Source organism: Phascolarctos cinereus, unplaced genomic scaffold (assembly GCF_003287225.1).
Source record: "Phascolarctos cinereus isolate Bilbo 61053 unplaced genomic scaffold, phaCin_HiC Scaffold_5;HRSCAF=322, whole genome shotgun sequence".
In the NCBI taxonomy this organism is placed as follows: domain Eukaryota; kingdom Metazoa; phylum Chordata; class Mammalia; order Diprotodontia; family Phascolarctidae; genus Phascolarctos; species Phascolarctos cinereus.
Window position 1 is genome coordinate 232634228 of NW_027555958.1, and position 17392 is coordinate 232651619.

General features: G+C 45.8%; 1 protein-coding gene across 1 annotated transcript in view; it reads right to left on the bottom strand.

Moving 5' to 3' along the window:
- Nucleotides 1-11938: 11938 nt before the first annotated feature.
- FOXP4 (forkhead box P4) overlaps nt 11939-17392 on the bottom strand; it is a 101211-nt gene continuing 95757 nt past the window's right edge. Inside the window, 1 exon segment of the mRNA XM_020999518.2 lies at nt 11939-17064. Within this exon segment, the coding sequence (XP_020855177.1) occupies nt 16917-17064 (148 nt within the window). The 3' untranslated portion in view covers nt 11939-16916.

The window sequence follows — 17392 nt, forward strand, 5'->3', positions numbered from 1 at the left end:
CTTTAGGAACTCTAATCAACATAATGACCATCCATAATTGCAGAGGACTTGTGATATGCTACCCACCTTCTAATAGGTGGACTAGGAGTGCAGATTGAGACATATTTTTTTATATGGCTACCATGGGAATTTGTTTTGCTTGACTATACATGTTTGTAATAAGGATTTTATTTTCTCACTTTCTCAATAGGGAGAGAGGTGAGAGGGAGAGAAGACAAAGTTTAGTGAAAATAAAACTTCATTAAAAAATAAAAAGCTGACCCCCCCCAAATCATCAATGTATAACACAATTCATCTTCCCATATTTCATCACAGAGTGGAGGTGACCCTAGGTTCTTTTCAAAGGCTATATCAGCTGGGCTTCTGGTACAGTTGGGTGACAGATTGTGTTTACCCAAGGGCCAACCTAATTAAGAATGCAGAAGTTCATCACCAGAGGGCTGGCCTTGTGATGAATTCTTTGGCCATGAAGCAGATAAAAATAATAAACGGTTTTCAGTCTCATGTAGCACCACTCCCCCATCCTATCCTCCCCTGCTTCTTCTTCAGTGACAGTCTTAGAGCAGCACAAAAGAGGAGGCACAGGGTATGAAGAAGCTCATATTTCTTTGACTTTCTCAAACAGATCTGTGATTTCAGTGATATGGATGTTCTGGACATAACAGGGCATTCAAAGAGAAGGTACCTTTTTCTGGCAGATCAAATGTGCAGCTAGCACATGGCTTAGGCTCTTTAGGGATGAGAAAACCCTTGGCTGTGATGCAGCTTTGAAAGATTTGGGCAATCAGAAGAGGACGAAGCAATGACCATATCAGCTACTGAGCAGGAAGGGCCACTGACTCAGTGGATCTTTTTTTTTCTAATATTTTTCTTTTTCTTTTTTAAATTCTTTTTATTTCATTAAATATTTCCCAATTACATGTTAAAAAAATTTTTAGCAATCATTAAAAAAACTTTGAGTTCCAATTTTCCTTCCTCCTTCTTAGCCTTCTCCCCTCTTTAAGAAGGTGAGCACTTTGATTTTGATGATACATGTGAAGTCATGCCAAACATATTTCCATATAAACTATATTGCAAAGGAAAACACAAACAAAACAAAACAATAAAAATAAAGAAGGTTTAAAATATACTTCAATTTGCACTCAGAGTTCATCATTTCTCTCTCTGGAGGTGGATAACATTTTTCATCACGGGTCCTTTGGAATTGGCTTGGATCATTCTATTGATCAGAGTAGCCAAATCTTTCACAGTTGATCATCTTTACAATATTGCTGTCACTGTGTCATGTTCTCCTGGTTCTCCTCACTTAACTTTACATGAGTTCATACGAGTCATCAAAAGTTTCTCTGAAACCATCCTGCTCGTCATTTCTTATAATACAATGGTATTCCACCACAACCATATACCATATCTTGTTCAGTCTTTACCCAATTAATGGGCATCCCCTCAATTTCCAATTCTTTGCCACCACAAAAAGAGCTGTTATAAATATTTTTGTACAAATAGGTCCTTTTCTCTTTTCTTCGATCTCTTTGGGGAACAGACCCAGTAAAGTGGTATTGTTGGATCAAAGAGTATGCACAGTTTTATAGCCTTTTGGGCATAGTTTCAAATTGTTCTCTAGAATGGTTGAATTGGCAACTCCAACAACAGTGTATTAGTGTCCCAATTTTTCCACATACCCTTCAGCATTTGTCAGTTTCCTTTTCTATCACATTAGTCAATCTGAAAAGTATGAGATGGCATCTCAGAGTTCTTTTAATTTGCATGTCTCTAATCAATAGTGATTTAGAGCACTTTATGTGACTATTGATAGTTTTTATTTCTTCTTCTGAAAACTGCCTATTCATATCCTTCGACCATTTATCAACTGGGAAATGGCTCTTATTTTTATGAATTTGAATCAGAAAGGAAGGAAACAAGCATCTATTAAGTGCCTACTACATACCGGTCACTGTGCTAAGCACTTTACAAATATTACCTCATTTGATAGTCATAATAACCTTTCAGGGTAGGTTTTATCATTATCCCTATTTTATAAATAAGGAAACTGAGACAAGCATTCAAATTCCCTATATATTTGAGAAATAAGGTGGGGCAGCTAGGTGATGCAGTGGATAGAGCACGGGCCCTGGAATCAGGAGGACCTGAGTTCAAATACAGCCTCAGACCAAACACTTGACACTTACTAGCTGTGTGACCTTGGGCAAGTCACTTAACCCCAACTGCCTAAAAATTAAAAAAAAAAGAAATGAGGCCTTTGTCAGAGAAACTTGTTACAAAAATTTCCCCCAGTTTCCTGTTTTCCTTCTAATATTGACTGCATTAGTTTTACTTGTACAAAAGCTTTATAATTTCATATAATCAGAATTATCTATTTTATTTTCCATGACTCTCTCTATCTCTTGTTTGGTCATAAACTCTTCCTTTATTCATAGGTCTGACAGGTACATTTCTCCATGCTCCCCTAGTTTACTCATGATATTCTTTACATTTAAACCATTTATCCATTTTGACCTTATCTTGGTACATGTTGTGGGATGTTGGTCTATGCTTAATTTCAGCCAAACTGCTTTCCACTTTTCCCAGGAGTTTTTGTCAAATATTGAGTTCTTGCACTGAAAGCTTGGATCTTTGGGTTTACCAAACATTGAATTACTATGGTCATTTACTACTGTGTATTGTGTACCTAATCTATTCTTCAGTGGATCTTTAAAATATAAAGTCACCTGCCCTTGGCCACCCTCTGTCTTTCCATTAGCTGAATGTACCATTACCCTTTGAGCTTCCCCAGTCCCTACAGAATGTTGACTGCTTTTAAGTGGCAACTGAAACAGGGGGACTTAACTCAACCTAGGCCACTGGCTACCTTTTTCAACTTGTGTTTTCTTTTCTGAGCATACATGACCAAAGAGCAATACTGACATGGACATGTCCAACCTTGGAAGCAACCTTGTGAGTTCCAGAAGCTGGAGATCTTTATTCCCTTGGTCAGAGCCTATTGGTGGGATAGGGAGTGTCTGCTCTCTGTCAGCTCCACCAGAATGTACTAGTAATTAATATTGCCACTTGCTTAAGTTTTCATGTCAATGCATGCTTGTGAGACCCTTTTGTATTAAACATTTCTTTTGTGTGGAGAAAATAAATACCTTTCCCATACCTGATTTATATTATACATTAAATACCTTTCCAAACTTCAACTATAAATAATTTTTCCTCGGGTATGTGAAAGAAAGTGGTATAAAGTGCCAAAGAGTTACAAAAAAAGGTCTGATCCCTCTTTCTGGTTTGCAAGTGCTTCATTCCAGAATTGAGAAGGACTCTTTAGTGGAGAAGGTGACCAGTTCCTTGGGCCCAGTAGCTAGGTGGGACAGTGGAGAGAGCTCAGCCTGGAGTCAAGTTCAAGTTCAGTTGAGCCAGTACAAGCCCGGCCTTAGACATTTACTAGCTGTGTGACCCTGAGGAAGTCACTAAACCTCTGCCTCAATCTCCCCTGCTTTAAAAAGGGGATAATAATAGCATCTTTTTCTCAGAATTGTTGTGAGTATAAAATGATAAAACACATGTAAAGTGCTTTTGTAAACCTTCAAGCGCTGTATAAATACTAGCTATCATTATTATTATAACTGTTAGTTCAACAGTGACCCATCCATGCCTGTCCATCCCATACACCTCTTATTATTGTCCTCCCATAAATTCAAGAGACTGGGGGGCGGGGAAGGGGTCCATCAACATGCTGGAGCTCTTCCTTGATTTCTCGTCACATCAACAGTTTATCAGAAAGAAAGGAAACAAACCTACTTGCTAAGCACTTTACAAATATTATCTCATTTGATCATCATAATAACCCTTCAGGGTAGGTGTTATTATTATCCCTATTTTATAGATGAGAAAACTGAGACAAGCAGCAGTCAAGTGACCTGCACAGGGTCACATAGCTAGTATCTGCGGGGTAGGATTTGAACTCAAGTTTTCCAGATTTTAAGCTTAGCAATCAGTCAACAAGCATTTATTAAGTGGCTGCTATGCACCAAGCACAGGGAATACAAAGAAAAGCAAAAGATAGTTCCTCCTCTCAAGGAGTTCACAGTCTAATGCAAGCAATAATAGGAAAACGACTATGTATAAACAAGCTAGATATAGGACAAATTGGAGATAATCAAGTGGAATTGGAAAAGACTCGGTTCACATCCCACCTTCTACAAGAAGCCTCTCTTGGGCACCCTTCCTCATGCTGCTTATTTCTTTATGAAATTACCTTCCATTTACATTGTGATCTCTTGTATTTCCACAGTTATTTGCATGTTCTGTCCCCATTACAGTGTGAGTTCCTTGAGATCAGGGACTGTGCTTTTACCTGTCTTTGTATCCTCAGGGCTTAGCACAGTGCCTGGTATACAGTAAGCAGTTACATCTTGGTTAACTGACTAACTCTTTCTTACCATCTGGTTAGTAACTGTTCAACTCCCAATGAGTCTGGCTTCAGCCTATAGTGCTCTTTCTGTGAGTTATTCTCTCACCTCTCAATAGGAGTTCAGATCCCCCAGAGGGAGGCTATCCTCAAGTTCAAAGGCACTCTGTGGGTCCCGAATCCTAGGACTACTGGTCACAAGCCATTTACCTTTGATATTCAGACAGCAGACCTACTTAGCTCAAAGCAAAGGAATTTGCTAAAATGATACAGTAAGAATAATAACTACCAACCAGTCCTCCTTAACCTAGGGTACACTTAGCACCAGATACAACTAGTATCTGTGGGAAGAGTGGAAACAATCTTCAAGTACTCTGACGGAGAGGTGTACAGTGTAAGGAACACATATTGCTTAGGCAACTCATACCTATACTACCATAGCGCCCCACTGTCCTTTCTCTTCTTGTAGTGTTCTTCCTCTACTCCCCCCAGGGTACAGCATCTCTACCATGATGGTTGCTTATCTGGGATTCCAGGGCCTTGGACTCACAACTGTCAGGACTAATTCTCTCTATAGTCTGCCAGTCTGGTCTTTCCTCTGCAGCCAAAGGTCACGATCTTTGAAGGTGTTTCCTTCTCTCTCAACTTTTTGTATTTACATCAATCAATAAACATTTATTAAGTACCTACTATGCGTCAGGCACTGTGCTAAGTGCAGGAAATACAAAGAAAGGCAAAAGATAATCTCTTGTCCTTTTTGGGGGGTCCTACTTGTCCTACTCTCTTGCCTTTTTCTAATTTAATTTTTTAAACTTAGTTCTACCATATGGCACTTCTTGACACGTTCTAAAAGAGTTACAGGAAACAGACACATCTGTATACTTCTCATTACCTGCCCCTTCTGTGATTTCATCAACTAGTCTGGGGTGGGGGGAATCCTCCCCTTTCCACATATATTCATACTATTCTAGTGAAATTACTCTGTTGACAATTACCAGCAACTTCCTAATAGTCAAATCCCATGCCATTTTCTCAGGCCAGAAATTAGAACCTTAACTTCTAAACACATTTGATGTTATTGACTACTTCCTCCTTCAGTAGACTCTCTCTCTGATCTAGACTCTTCCGGTTTTTCCATCCCTTCTCTTTCCTTTGTAGTTTCCACTGCCTCCTCATATTCTCCTATCCCAACCCTCTGTTAGTCTCTGAATCTCAAGCATCCACTACAATGATGATTTCCTGTGGCACATCTAGCATTGGGCCTTTCAGTTCAGTTGTGTCCCACTCTTTGTGGCCCCATTTGAGGTTTTCTTGGCAAAGATATTGGAGTGGAGTTGCCATTTCCTTCTCCAGCTCATTTTACAGTGGTGGAAACTAGGTAGCAAGCATAGTTAAGTGACTTGCCCACAACTAGTAAGTGAGGCCAGATTTGAACTCGTGAAGATGAGTCTTCCTTCATGAGTTCAGCTTCCTGGGGGCATCTGCTCCTCTTCAGAGCTGGCCCAAGGAAACTTGGTCTCGACCTTTGGACTTTCACCTTTTGCTAATTTTAAGACATTGAGTCTCCTAACCACTTTTGGTTTCTGAGCCCTCTCAGCTTCCTGAGTTTGGAGATCTGCTATGGCTAATCCCTAGTTACCTTTCCTTCTTCTGCTGCTGCTCCCATCATATCAGTGCATTCCACTGTCCCCTTCCCTTCTTATTCCTGCCTCCTCACACTACCAACCATAAAGTTATATTCTAAGGTGTATTCACCAAGGAAAAGAGTCATGTTAAATTTAAAAATAGGGCTGCCTTAATTAAAAGTACATAGGAAAGAAATTACCCAACCCAGACAAGGTGGTATAGGGCCAACCAGAACCTTCATCTAGCTAAAATGCGCAGGGCTGAGTTGAGCCCTCACATATTTGAGAAAAGATCTGGAGGTCCTAGTGGACTGCAAACTCAAAAGGAGTCAGCATCATGATAGGACAGCCAGAAAATACTTGTCTGGATTATTGTGTACATCTCTGAGAGTCACATTTTAGTAATAACATTGCTAGGAAGGCAAATAAGAGGTGAATCAGGGCTTTGAGTCCCTCATATATGGAGGATCTGTTGAAGGAACTGGGGATGTTTAATCTGGATGAGAAGATACTCAGGGGAGATGTGAGAACTGCCTTCCAGTATTTGAAGGGCTGGCATCTGGAAGAAGGATTAAATTTGTTCTGTTTGTCTCCACAGGGAAAAGTTAGGAGCCAGGGGTGGAACCTGCCAAGAGGAAAATTTAGGATTGATGTCAGGAAAAATTTCCATTAGAGTTGCCCCCAAAGTGGAATTGGCTGCCTTTTGAGGTGGTAGTGGGCTCTCCCCTCTTGGAAGCTCTTTAAGCAGAGACCAGAGGAGCACTTGTCAGGCATGTTATGGGGGAATTCTTCCAGTGTGGATTAGACTACTGTGTCTTAGTCCTTTCCAACTCTGGCATTCTGTGGTTCAATTCTCCTTTGTGGTCCCCAAAGTAAAATGGCAATTCTTGTTTCAAATGTTAGTCATCGATCTGAGATTTCCTTACCTGAGTGCTCTGAACTGACCTCAATCGTTAGTTCAGATTCTTTCCATTTCCCCCTTACCCCAAGCCCAGGACCTCATCACCTTATAATCAGACTATTGCATTGGCCTCCTACGGGTCTCCCTGCCTCCATTCTCTCCTCAGTCAGTGTGGAATAGAGAAAAGAATGCTAGATCTAAGGACAGAGAACCAGAGTTCGAATCTTGCCACTGCAACTTATTTCCTGTTTGGCTTAGATAAATGGCTTCCTTTCCCAGGGCTTCAGATTCCCCATTTATGAAACAAGAGGGTTGAACTAGTTCATCTCTAAGGTCCCTCTCAACTCTAAATCTATGACTTATCTGGACACAGCCATAAGACTAAGTGGCTGAAAACATTGCCTTGTGCCTAAAGCAAAAGTACTGGATCTCCTTAGAGGGTCTCCCTTCTGGCTTTCTTCTGGTTCTTTGGAGGATTCCTTTATATTACCTCCACAGGGCCTAGTGCAGGACTGTGTTGCTGTTGTTGATGATGATGATGATGGTCATGGTGGTGATGGTGATGGTCATGGTCATGGTGGTGATGGTGATGGTGATTGTGATGGTGGTGATGGTGATGGTCATGGTCATGGTGGTGATGGTCATGGTGATTGTGATGGTGGTGATGGTGATTGTGATGGTGGTGATGGTGATGATGATGGCGGTGATGGTCATGGTGATGGTCATGGTGATTGTGATGGTGGTGATGGTGATGATTATTGTGGTGATGGTGATGGTGGTGATGGTGATGGTGATGGTGATGGTCATGGTGGTGATGGTGATGATGATGGTGGTGATGGTAATGGTGGTGATGGTGATGGTGATGGTGTTGATGATGATGGTGATGATGGTCATGGTGATGGTCATGGTGGTGATGGTAATGGTGATTGTGATGGTGGTGATGGTCATGGTGATGGTGGTGATGGTGATGGTGATGGTGATGGTGGTGATGGTGGTGATGGTGATGATGATGGTGGTGATGGTCATGGTCATGGTCATGGTGGTGATGGTGATGGTGATAGTGATGGTGATGGTGGTGGTGATAATGGTGATGATGATGACCACAATGATGTCCAGACCTGCTATTTTATTGGATAAGGAACTCTGGCAGGAAAGTTCCTTCTAGGAATAAAAATCTCCACCTGTTCTCCAGCTAGGGCACTAAGAGATTTAAGTGACTGGCAGAGGGTCACACAACCAGTACATGTCCAAGACAAGAACTGAAGCCAAGTCTTTCTGACTCTGAGTCTACTTTTCTCTCTATAACACATGGCCTCATATTATTATTATAGTAGGTGACTAATAAAGGACCATGGATTAATTGCTTCAAGGTCTTGGTATTCAATCCCAAGGACTCTCAGAGACAAGAATAAAGGTTAACCCCTAACCAACTTGATTCCATCCCTCTTATCATTTCTTCCTCCGCAAGAAGAAACAGCTTAGAGAAACAGGCAGGCAGGGCAGGGAGAGATCCCTGGCATTGGGAGCTGAGCACAGACCATTGTTCCACACTGCCTGGGGCTTGGGTGATGTCAGGACTAGGGACCTGTTTAGCTTCTGAAGCAGCAGGAAGATCTGAGGACAAATTCTGCTTCACACACTTGCCAGCTTTTTGGCCCACAGGCAAGTCATTTGACCTCAGTTTCCTCATCTGTAAAATGAGAATAATAATAGCACCTACCGTCCCTGAGTTGTTGTGATGATGAAATGAGATCATATTTGTAAAGTGGTTTGCAAACCACAAGGCTAACAGTTATGTTAGCCATAATTATCATGATGCCTATCTTTCACCCACCTCTGTGCCTCTGATTTTCCTCTTCTCCTAGGCCTGGACCAGCTCATTACCCCTCCTCCTGCCCCTATCCAGACGAGCACAGAAGGCCTTTCAGACTGGGCTCAACCATGACATAGTCCCTTGGGAGGGGCTGTGTTATTCTAAACTTTCACTCCTGGCAGGAGGTGGAACAGAAGAGGAGGGAGGACCATGGATGTGAGTGTGAGCTTGGGTGACTAACTTCATGTGTATACATGTGTAGCTATCACATGTGATCATGGACAGAGGTGACAATGATTTGGAAGTCTGTGTGGGCATGTTGGGGGGGTGCCCTGTTTACTGTGCCTATTTACTGTGTGGAACATAAGGTCATGGATTCCTCAAGCTGGAAGAGCCTTTGTGCACACATATATGTGTGTTTTTGAATGTGAACGTGTACATGTGTGTTAACGATTTGTGTGTCTGTATATATGCACTTAGTATCCTGTCTACGTTTCTGAATCTGGATTTAAGCTTCTCTGTGTGTGTGTATTTGTGTGCGGCTAGGAGGTGTCTGTGCATAATTTGATGTGCTTATGTGTGCCTGACTTTAGTGTGTTTCTAAGTCCAGACAAGGCCTCCTTTGTCCTCCCCATTCCTTACTCCTTTCTTCATATACATGGCCCCTGTTTGATTATTTTTATAGGTTTTCTTCAGCCTCCTTCCCTGCCCCCCACCCTCTCTGCAGTGGCTCAGCTGATTGAAGGATGGGGGCTGTGGATATGGAAGCCAGGACCCCCCCTTCTCAGCTCTGTAGAGCTCTGTGCCTAAGCTTCCCCAATGGGAGTTTCTGGAAAGGAATGGTTTGGTGGAGGGAGCTGAGGAAAACAGAGTTACCAAAAATAGAGATTAAGCCATGGGTGCCTAACCCCACTCTTCCCACCCACCCCATTTCTGAATATCTCTCTGTTTCTCTCCCCCTCCCCTTCTTTCTCTCTCTTTCTCTCTCCCCTCTCCTCCTTTCCCCCTTTCCCTCCATCCCTTCCTCTCTCTCTCTGTGTGTCTCTCTGTCTCCCTGTGTCTGTCTCTTTCTCTTCCTCCCTCATTCCTTTTCCATGCTCTATCTGGGAGATTTCTGAAGAGACAATTCGGGGGGGGGGGCCTGAAAAGACTGTCCAAAATATCAGGTGGCTTAACCTGTTTTTTACCCCATCCAGAGGCTGCAGTTCAGGGCCTTCCTAAGGCAGTAAGAAATGTGTTACATGTATGTGTGGAGGGAAGGTGAGATACACACCCCTGCAGCTACTTCTTCCTCCCTATCCTGATACCTCATCCCCTTTTCCCACCAAAGGTCAAGTTCAAGGGAGAGAGCTCAGTGACTGCTTTGTCCAACACCACCCTCTGCTGGTCATTTAGAGTCCTGCAATGAGAAGCCGACAGAAGGCTGAAGGCTTTTGGCGGGTGTGTGTGTGTGTGTGTGTGTGTGTGTTGGAGGGATTGTGTTTCTGAACAAGAGAAGGCCCGATGTTTCTTTTTTTCCCTCTTCTTCCACTGTCTGGAAGCTGGGCCCACAAAAAGTACCTTTGAGAACTCGGTGGAATTCCCTCCAGGACCGCCAGGGAGAACAGCTGCATCGGTGTCAGGAGCAACAGAAATCAGAGGCGCTCACTTGTTCCCCAGAACTTCAGAGATATAAACAACCAGGAAGGAGGCTTGATCACTGACCAAGGTACAGAGAGGTAGCGAATGGACTGAGCACTGGGCTTGGAGCCAGGGGATCAGGTCAAGCCATAGTGCTACTTACTATCCACATCACCCTGTTCATTTTATCTCTCTGACCCTCAGTTTCTCCACCTAGAAAATGGGAATACTAATAATTCTAGATGCAGCATGGCATCATGGATAGAGAGTTGGGCTCAGAATCAGGAAGAACTGAGTTCAGAATCCTGCCTGGCATATGCCAGTTTTGTGACCCTGGACAAGTAATTTAAACCTATGGGTGTCCCAGACAACATGCAAAAACTATAATTTGGGGGCAGCTAGGTGGCGCAACAAATAGAGCTCTGGCCTTGGAGTCAGGACCTGAGTTCAAATACAGCCTCAGACACTTAACATGTACTAGCTGTGTCACTTAACCCTCACTGCCTCACAAAAAAAAAAAAAAGCAAAAAAATTTTGCAAAACAAAAGACAGAAGCCTGTCTGGGCTGGTAGGAGTCTCCTCATTAGGACTTCCTTCAACTAAATAAAGATCTGGTGTAAATAATAGTAACGCTAATAATACTTGCCGTCCCACAACAGCACAGAGTTGTGAAGATACAAAGGTGTTAGGCATGAGAGGTATTTTATAACTAGTCAGCACTAAACAAATATGAGTAACTGAGCTGTTTGAGGCCTAGGAGTGGGTGAGTGTGGGAGACTTTGAAAACACCTTTCCTTGGGATCTCCTGGCACAGGATGAACCCAATCGGTCCTGGCTGGAAGATGGCCTTTCTTGTTTTGAGGCAGGAAAGGATAGATGAAGTGAACTTGAGAGAGACAATCCAGAAAGAGGGAATTAAATTTAGGAGTCTAAACTTCATGGGGTTCAGAGATGTACTCCCTTCTTTTCTCTGGGCTCTCTGCCTTCTACTTGCCATTCCTAAGTCAATCCCAGGGGCATGAACTCTACTGGATTTCCAAATCCCTGAAGGGCTATCTTCTGTTTTCGGAGCACAGGACAGAACGAAGTAAGGGTTGAAACTTTGCCTGGAAGGTCTGGAGTGGAGGCACCTTGATATGATGGAAAGAATACTGGCTCAGGAATTAGGGGATTTGGGTTCTTATCTTGCCTCTGACTCTATCTGGGTGGCCATGGGCAAGTCATTTAATTTCCTTGAATTTCTTTCATCTTCTGTAAAATGAAGAGGTTGGACGAGGTGGTCTCTGAAATCTCTTCTTGTTATATAGATCTACAATCCTTACGAGATTAGACAATTGGGATGACTTTCTGAGAGTGAAGTTGGATGGGAGCAGTTGGGGGTGGTGAGTAGAGCACAGCAATCTCATCCTTGGGAAGTTCTTTAGCACAGAGCAGACCCCTATGGGATGGAGCAAAGGCTGTTCTGGACCAGAAACAGGGAGAGGGATCAACTTGCCTCCAAAGAAGCATCCTGGATTCTCAGTTGCTTTTTGGAGGTGTGGGGAGGAAAGAAGGGGGAAGGGGCATCATTGTAGGTAATTCACTTTATTGCATTATATATAATGCTGTTGTCCATACAGATTACATGCAGCTAGTTCTACTGTACAGGGTCCACCTGTCTGCCACCACAGAACGGAGGGAGGGTAGGCGGAGTACGAATACACAGCAATGCTATTCCTTTATACAGCACAGGATGGGACTGGGCCTGGGCCAAGGGGAAAGCATGAAATCCCCTATCTGTCCCACCTGACCCCTTTCACTCTGTAGCCCCCACTAGAGGAGAGGAAGAGAGGGGGACCCCAGCTCTGAGCATGTGTCCAGCAGGATGAAGGAAAAGAGTGGGAGAGATACAGAACGACACATATAGGGGCTAAGAAAGATCAAGTGAGACACACATACATATACACACACACTAAGCAGACAGAAGGGGTGGGGAGGGGGGGATGGTAGACATACAAATAATAGAGACAGAGAAAGGCAGAGAAAAAGGGAGTGGGGGGAGGGGCAAGGAAGGAGACAAGACAGAAATCAGGCCAGAAATAGAGAAGGAATGAGGCCACAGAAGAGAGATGACACATTAAGGAGTTGGAATCCTCAGGGCCCACTCCTCTTCCCCACTCTTCTTTAGTCTGTAGTGTTAAACATTTGAGATTGGCTATGGTAAGGGGGCTGGGTCCCAGTATTGTACTTCCCCCCAGTGAAGGCCAACCCTCCCTCTCAGGCCCATCCTCCCTCAGCCCTATGCCTGAAGGACCCTGGTCTAGGAGCTCCCTGGCCCCAAAAGTGTTGGGGTATCTGGAAGACTCTGATGGTGGTTGTGGGTGGTGAAAAGGAAGTTTGAAAGTTGAGACTTGGGGTCCTGTGATTACATCTCAGAGGAAGGTATATAGAGGACAAATGGTATGAGAAGTAAACAGGCAGGCTTCCTTCCATCTATCAGGTCCCCATCTTGGAGGTGATGGTAGGGAGAGGAATAGAAGCAGAGAACTCATGATTTGTAAGGGATGGGTGGAGTTGGGAAGTCAGAGTTGGAGAGAGTGCAAAACTGGTCAGGGAAGGACTTTGGTTTAAGCATGTTTAGGGTCCCTCCTGTCCCCCTGTCCCTTCTTTGTTGGGAGGCCAGCAGCACTCACCTAGGCATCCATTGACTCTACATCCCATCCTGGCTACCAGCTAGACCAGCCAGTATAGTCGCTTTGCATGAGACAAACTCACACAATCACACTCACACACACATTCAAGTCTGTAAGCATGTGCCCATATACATAACCTTACAGTGGCGTATATACATACATACATTAACACGTTGTGCATGCACACACACATACACATACACCACCATAAGGATGTGGGCTTGCTGGCCCAATGTTTCAGACTCAAGTCTTCAGAATTACTTTCCCTTGTAAGAGATCTGGTTTCCATCAACGAAGGAAGGAAGGAATCTTTGATCTGATGGTCAGGGTGACTGTAAGGGCTAGTCCAAGAAGTACACAGATCCTGGAAATTGCTTACCCTCCCCCTCCCTGTCCCACTCCCAGGCACATCAGCCTGGGAAAAACAACAAAAAACTTGGGTTCCAAACCTTCATAAAAACATTGGGTGGTGTGGTATAGGGGTGGAGGGTTTGACTTAGGAAAGAAACAAGAAAGAGAAGGAGGAAGAGTTAGAGAGAAAGCTTTTGGGAAAGAAACTTTGAAATATAAAAAAAATGAACGGTTTAGGGAGAGATATGGGGAAGGAATAGGAACCTGGAGCTGGGATGGAAGGCAGCAAGGGGCTGTACCTCATCTATCTGGGAAGGTAGGGCATGAGGGCTGTGCTCTGTGTGTGTGTGTGTGTGTGTGTGTGTGTGTGTGTGTGTGTGTGTGTGTCCTCAGCTCTTCTTGGGGGTGAGGGAAGACCCAGAAGTGTAGTAAGAAGCTGAGAGAACAGCACATAGAAGTGGCAGTGAGGAGCTAGGCCACATCCAGAGAGGGAGAGCTGGGGCTGGCAGAGGAGAATGGTAGCCTGAGCAGAACCTAAGGCTATTAGAAATACTGTTATTATACAACACTCCAGCTTCTCCCACTTAATAGGCCACTTTATGGGGAAGCTGTCCCCAGACCTAGCTTGGTAGGAAGGGAAAAGAAAAAGAAGCTAAAGTGGGGAACCAGATTGGCAGTCCAATGAATGAAGCCTACCTTCCCAAACCAATAGGTCCTTTTGTTTCTTTGTGAATGATGCTTTGAATCAGACATACATATATTGGTTTTAGGAACCCATGGGTGCACATCAACATCCCTGCTCATTCATACATGGCTGAGTGTGGTCATATGGACTCACATACATACATACACAGAAATACATACATACTCATCCACTCCTATGAAAATGCCCACTCCCATGCTTTGTGTTCCATGCTCAGGTCCTTCTGACTTAACCCCATCATACATCCCCTCCCCCCACTAGGTGACACACACTGAGGGCCTAAGAGCAGAGGGCATTTAATATTTCTGCACAAGTCAGAGGGCAAGGAACAAACTGGGATGAGGGTCATGGCTAACAGGCACCAGGGATCTTTTGCCACCCAAGTCCTACTGAGGACTTGTGAGGATCACAGTCTGTGTGTGGTAACTGGATCTTTTCTAGGCAATAGTCCATCAAGTCCCCCTCCATCCCCTTCCTGGTCCTGTCCCTATCAGAGGGACTAGTCTAGGGGCAGGGTGGGTGTCAGACATAGCAGCCTTGCCTTCACCTGAAGTTGGAATCCCCCATAGTAGGGGGAAGGAATGACATCTGGTTGCCCCTTTACCTGCTTCAGCTCTCTCCCCAGTAACCCTCAGAATACAGTCCTCTACCTTTGTGTCTCCAGCCCTAGTAGTGATAGAAGTATGATGATGGGCACACCAGGGACCAGCCTGGGGTGGGCACTGGAGGGTGATCGAGAGGAATGGCCCATGACTGGGACACAATACTGACTGGAGGTAGAGGAGGACTGGGGGGGAGGGGGAGCAGGAACAGCAACCTGTAACTGGCCCTTCCCTGTAGAGGCCCTTGGAGACAGCCACTGTTACCCCAGGGGGCCGAAGGGAGCTCATCCCATTTGAGCTCTCCCTTCCCCTCAGATCCCAAGCACCCACTGAGAGAGGAAGGGGAAGGACAGCCGAGGGACAGAGTGATGAGGAGGCAACGAGAGTAGAAGGGAGGTATGCAGGGAAGCCTGTCCCCAGGCCCCTTCTGTGGGCAGCTGAAGACCGGGGTGTGGAAGAAAGCCATGGCCACCAACAGACACTGTCAACTTTGGTTTAAAACAATAACTTAAGTGGAGGGGACCCCCCTCCCTCCAGCTTCTAGGTTGGGGGGTGAGGGAGCCATGGGGGCGAAGGTGGAAGGTCAGATCAGGAATGGAGGGCAAGAGGTGACAAAGGAAAAAAAGCAAACAAAAAGTTTTGGTTTCTGCTTCTGGCATAAGAAAGGTCTTTGGTCATCTGTTTAAATGGGGAAAGAAGAGGAGAGGGAATTGAGTGGGGCTGTGAAATGGAGGGGGGCAGGGGGTGGGGGAAGGATTAGGAGGGAGAGCTTTGGAAGAGGTAACCCATTCCTCTGGCCTTGGCAACTGGCCTGCTCCCCCGCCCTCCCCAGACCCCGCCCCACATACACAAGCCTCTTCTAATACCACTGGAGGCTGAGGGGCACACTTCCTCCCCCAGGCAGCCAGCTGCAGCAGCGAGCTCCATGGGGACACCTGGTGGACGCCATAGGATTTTCCCCCTCCGCAAGTGTGGAACCAACCTTCAGGTCCATGGGTGAATACCAAAGTCTTAGGGACATTTTCCCTCTTCCCTATTCCCAACCCCCCCCTCGTCCCCATATCTCTCCTTCTAGATCCTCGATACTGCCCACTCTTCATAAGAAGGCAGGGTACATGGGGGATGCAGTGGAGATGGGGCCCTCGGCCCCTGTTTGACTTGAGATGGCAAGAGTCAGAGCTCAACAATTATAGCAAAGACGTGGGAAGCTGTGAGCGAGGCGACATCCCGCCTCCCTTGGGGAGGCCTGATCCTCACGCGGGGGATTTCCATCAACAGTCCCCTTCTTGAAGCTGCTTTCGGTCCACAGCCCCAGCAGGTCTCACCCGTGTGCAGCCCCGAGGCTGCTGGATACACAGGGAAGGGAGAACTGGTTTGTCTTGGGGGGTGGGCTAGAGTCTGAGATGCTCTAGGCTCCCCTTTCCCCATGAGGCTGGTGCCGGTGTTGATCATTCACAGTATGGAAGAAGGATGCCTTGTATAGTACCGGGGAGGAGAAAGTGGACCGGACTTGGAATCAGAAGACCTGACTTTGCTGCTCACTGTGTGGCTTTAAGCAAGTCACTTCCCTTTTCTTAGGCCTCAGTTTCCTCATCTGCCAAATGAGGGGGTGAAACTAAATCATCTCTCTGGCCCCTTCCAGCTCTAAATCCTTTGACAATGTCGCCTTGTCTTGGACTTGTTGGAGAAGAGGGTGCAAGGTCAAGGTTGGGGTGGGGGAAGGAGGGGACAAATGCTTCCTTGATGGGAATGGGGGTTTGTAGCCCCGCCTGCGGGTCTCAGTGTTGAAGGGGGCAGAAAGCAAAGGTGGCGGGGAGAGTCCTGCTGGTGGTGGTCATGGTGAGAGGATGGACTGGAGGGTAGAAGTCAAGGGGTGGGGAGAGAGAGGGAGGTGCTTGGACACAGACTGAAGTCAGGTACTGGGGGTCCATGCTCTCCTGGCTCTTCCACCAGTTCTAGACCACCGGTCTTAGGGTGAAAAGCAAAGATCAATGGAGGGGGAAGGGGGCCATCTCTGCCAGGGAAAGTCTGTCAGTCACAGGTGGGATGGCATAGAAGCCCTCACCCCAATCTGCTGTTCTGGAAGTGCCTTGAGGTGGGGGTAGAAGGGGGTGCAGAGTGGAGGGGAAGGTGAGAGCCTGAGGAGGAGTCTCCTGAGCAGGGGAAGGGGGGAGTGTTCACCCCCTTCCTTCCCTTCCTGCCCCTCCCCCAGAGGCCCTTACGACAGTTCCTCCCCAGGCAGATCCTCTTCAGGGTCCCTGTCTTCTGGGGGAGCCCCGGTGCTGGGGTTGGTGGGGCCAAGGTTGGGCCCAGGCCGACTGTCCTCCTCCGCTTCAGCTGGCTCTTCTTTCACCTGCACCTGGTGACTGCAGCAGTGAGAAGAAGGGATGGACGGATGGTTGGGTAGATGGATATAAACCCCAGGCAGGAAGAAAGACCTTTTCCCTCGACTCCCCACATTACACTCATCCCCAATACTTGCCAGTCCCTCACCTCTGGCTCTACAGACCATAACACTCCTGCCTTGCTGGGACCTGACCTCTGACCTCTCTGGCATCAGGTCCCAGTGTCCTACACTCCCTGGATACCCAGACCCTCAGAACCCCACCTATCTCACAAGAGAAAGGATCTGTGGAGATACAATTTTATGCTGCCCGAGAAAGTGTGTGTGTGTGTGTGTGTGTGTGTGTGTGT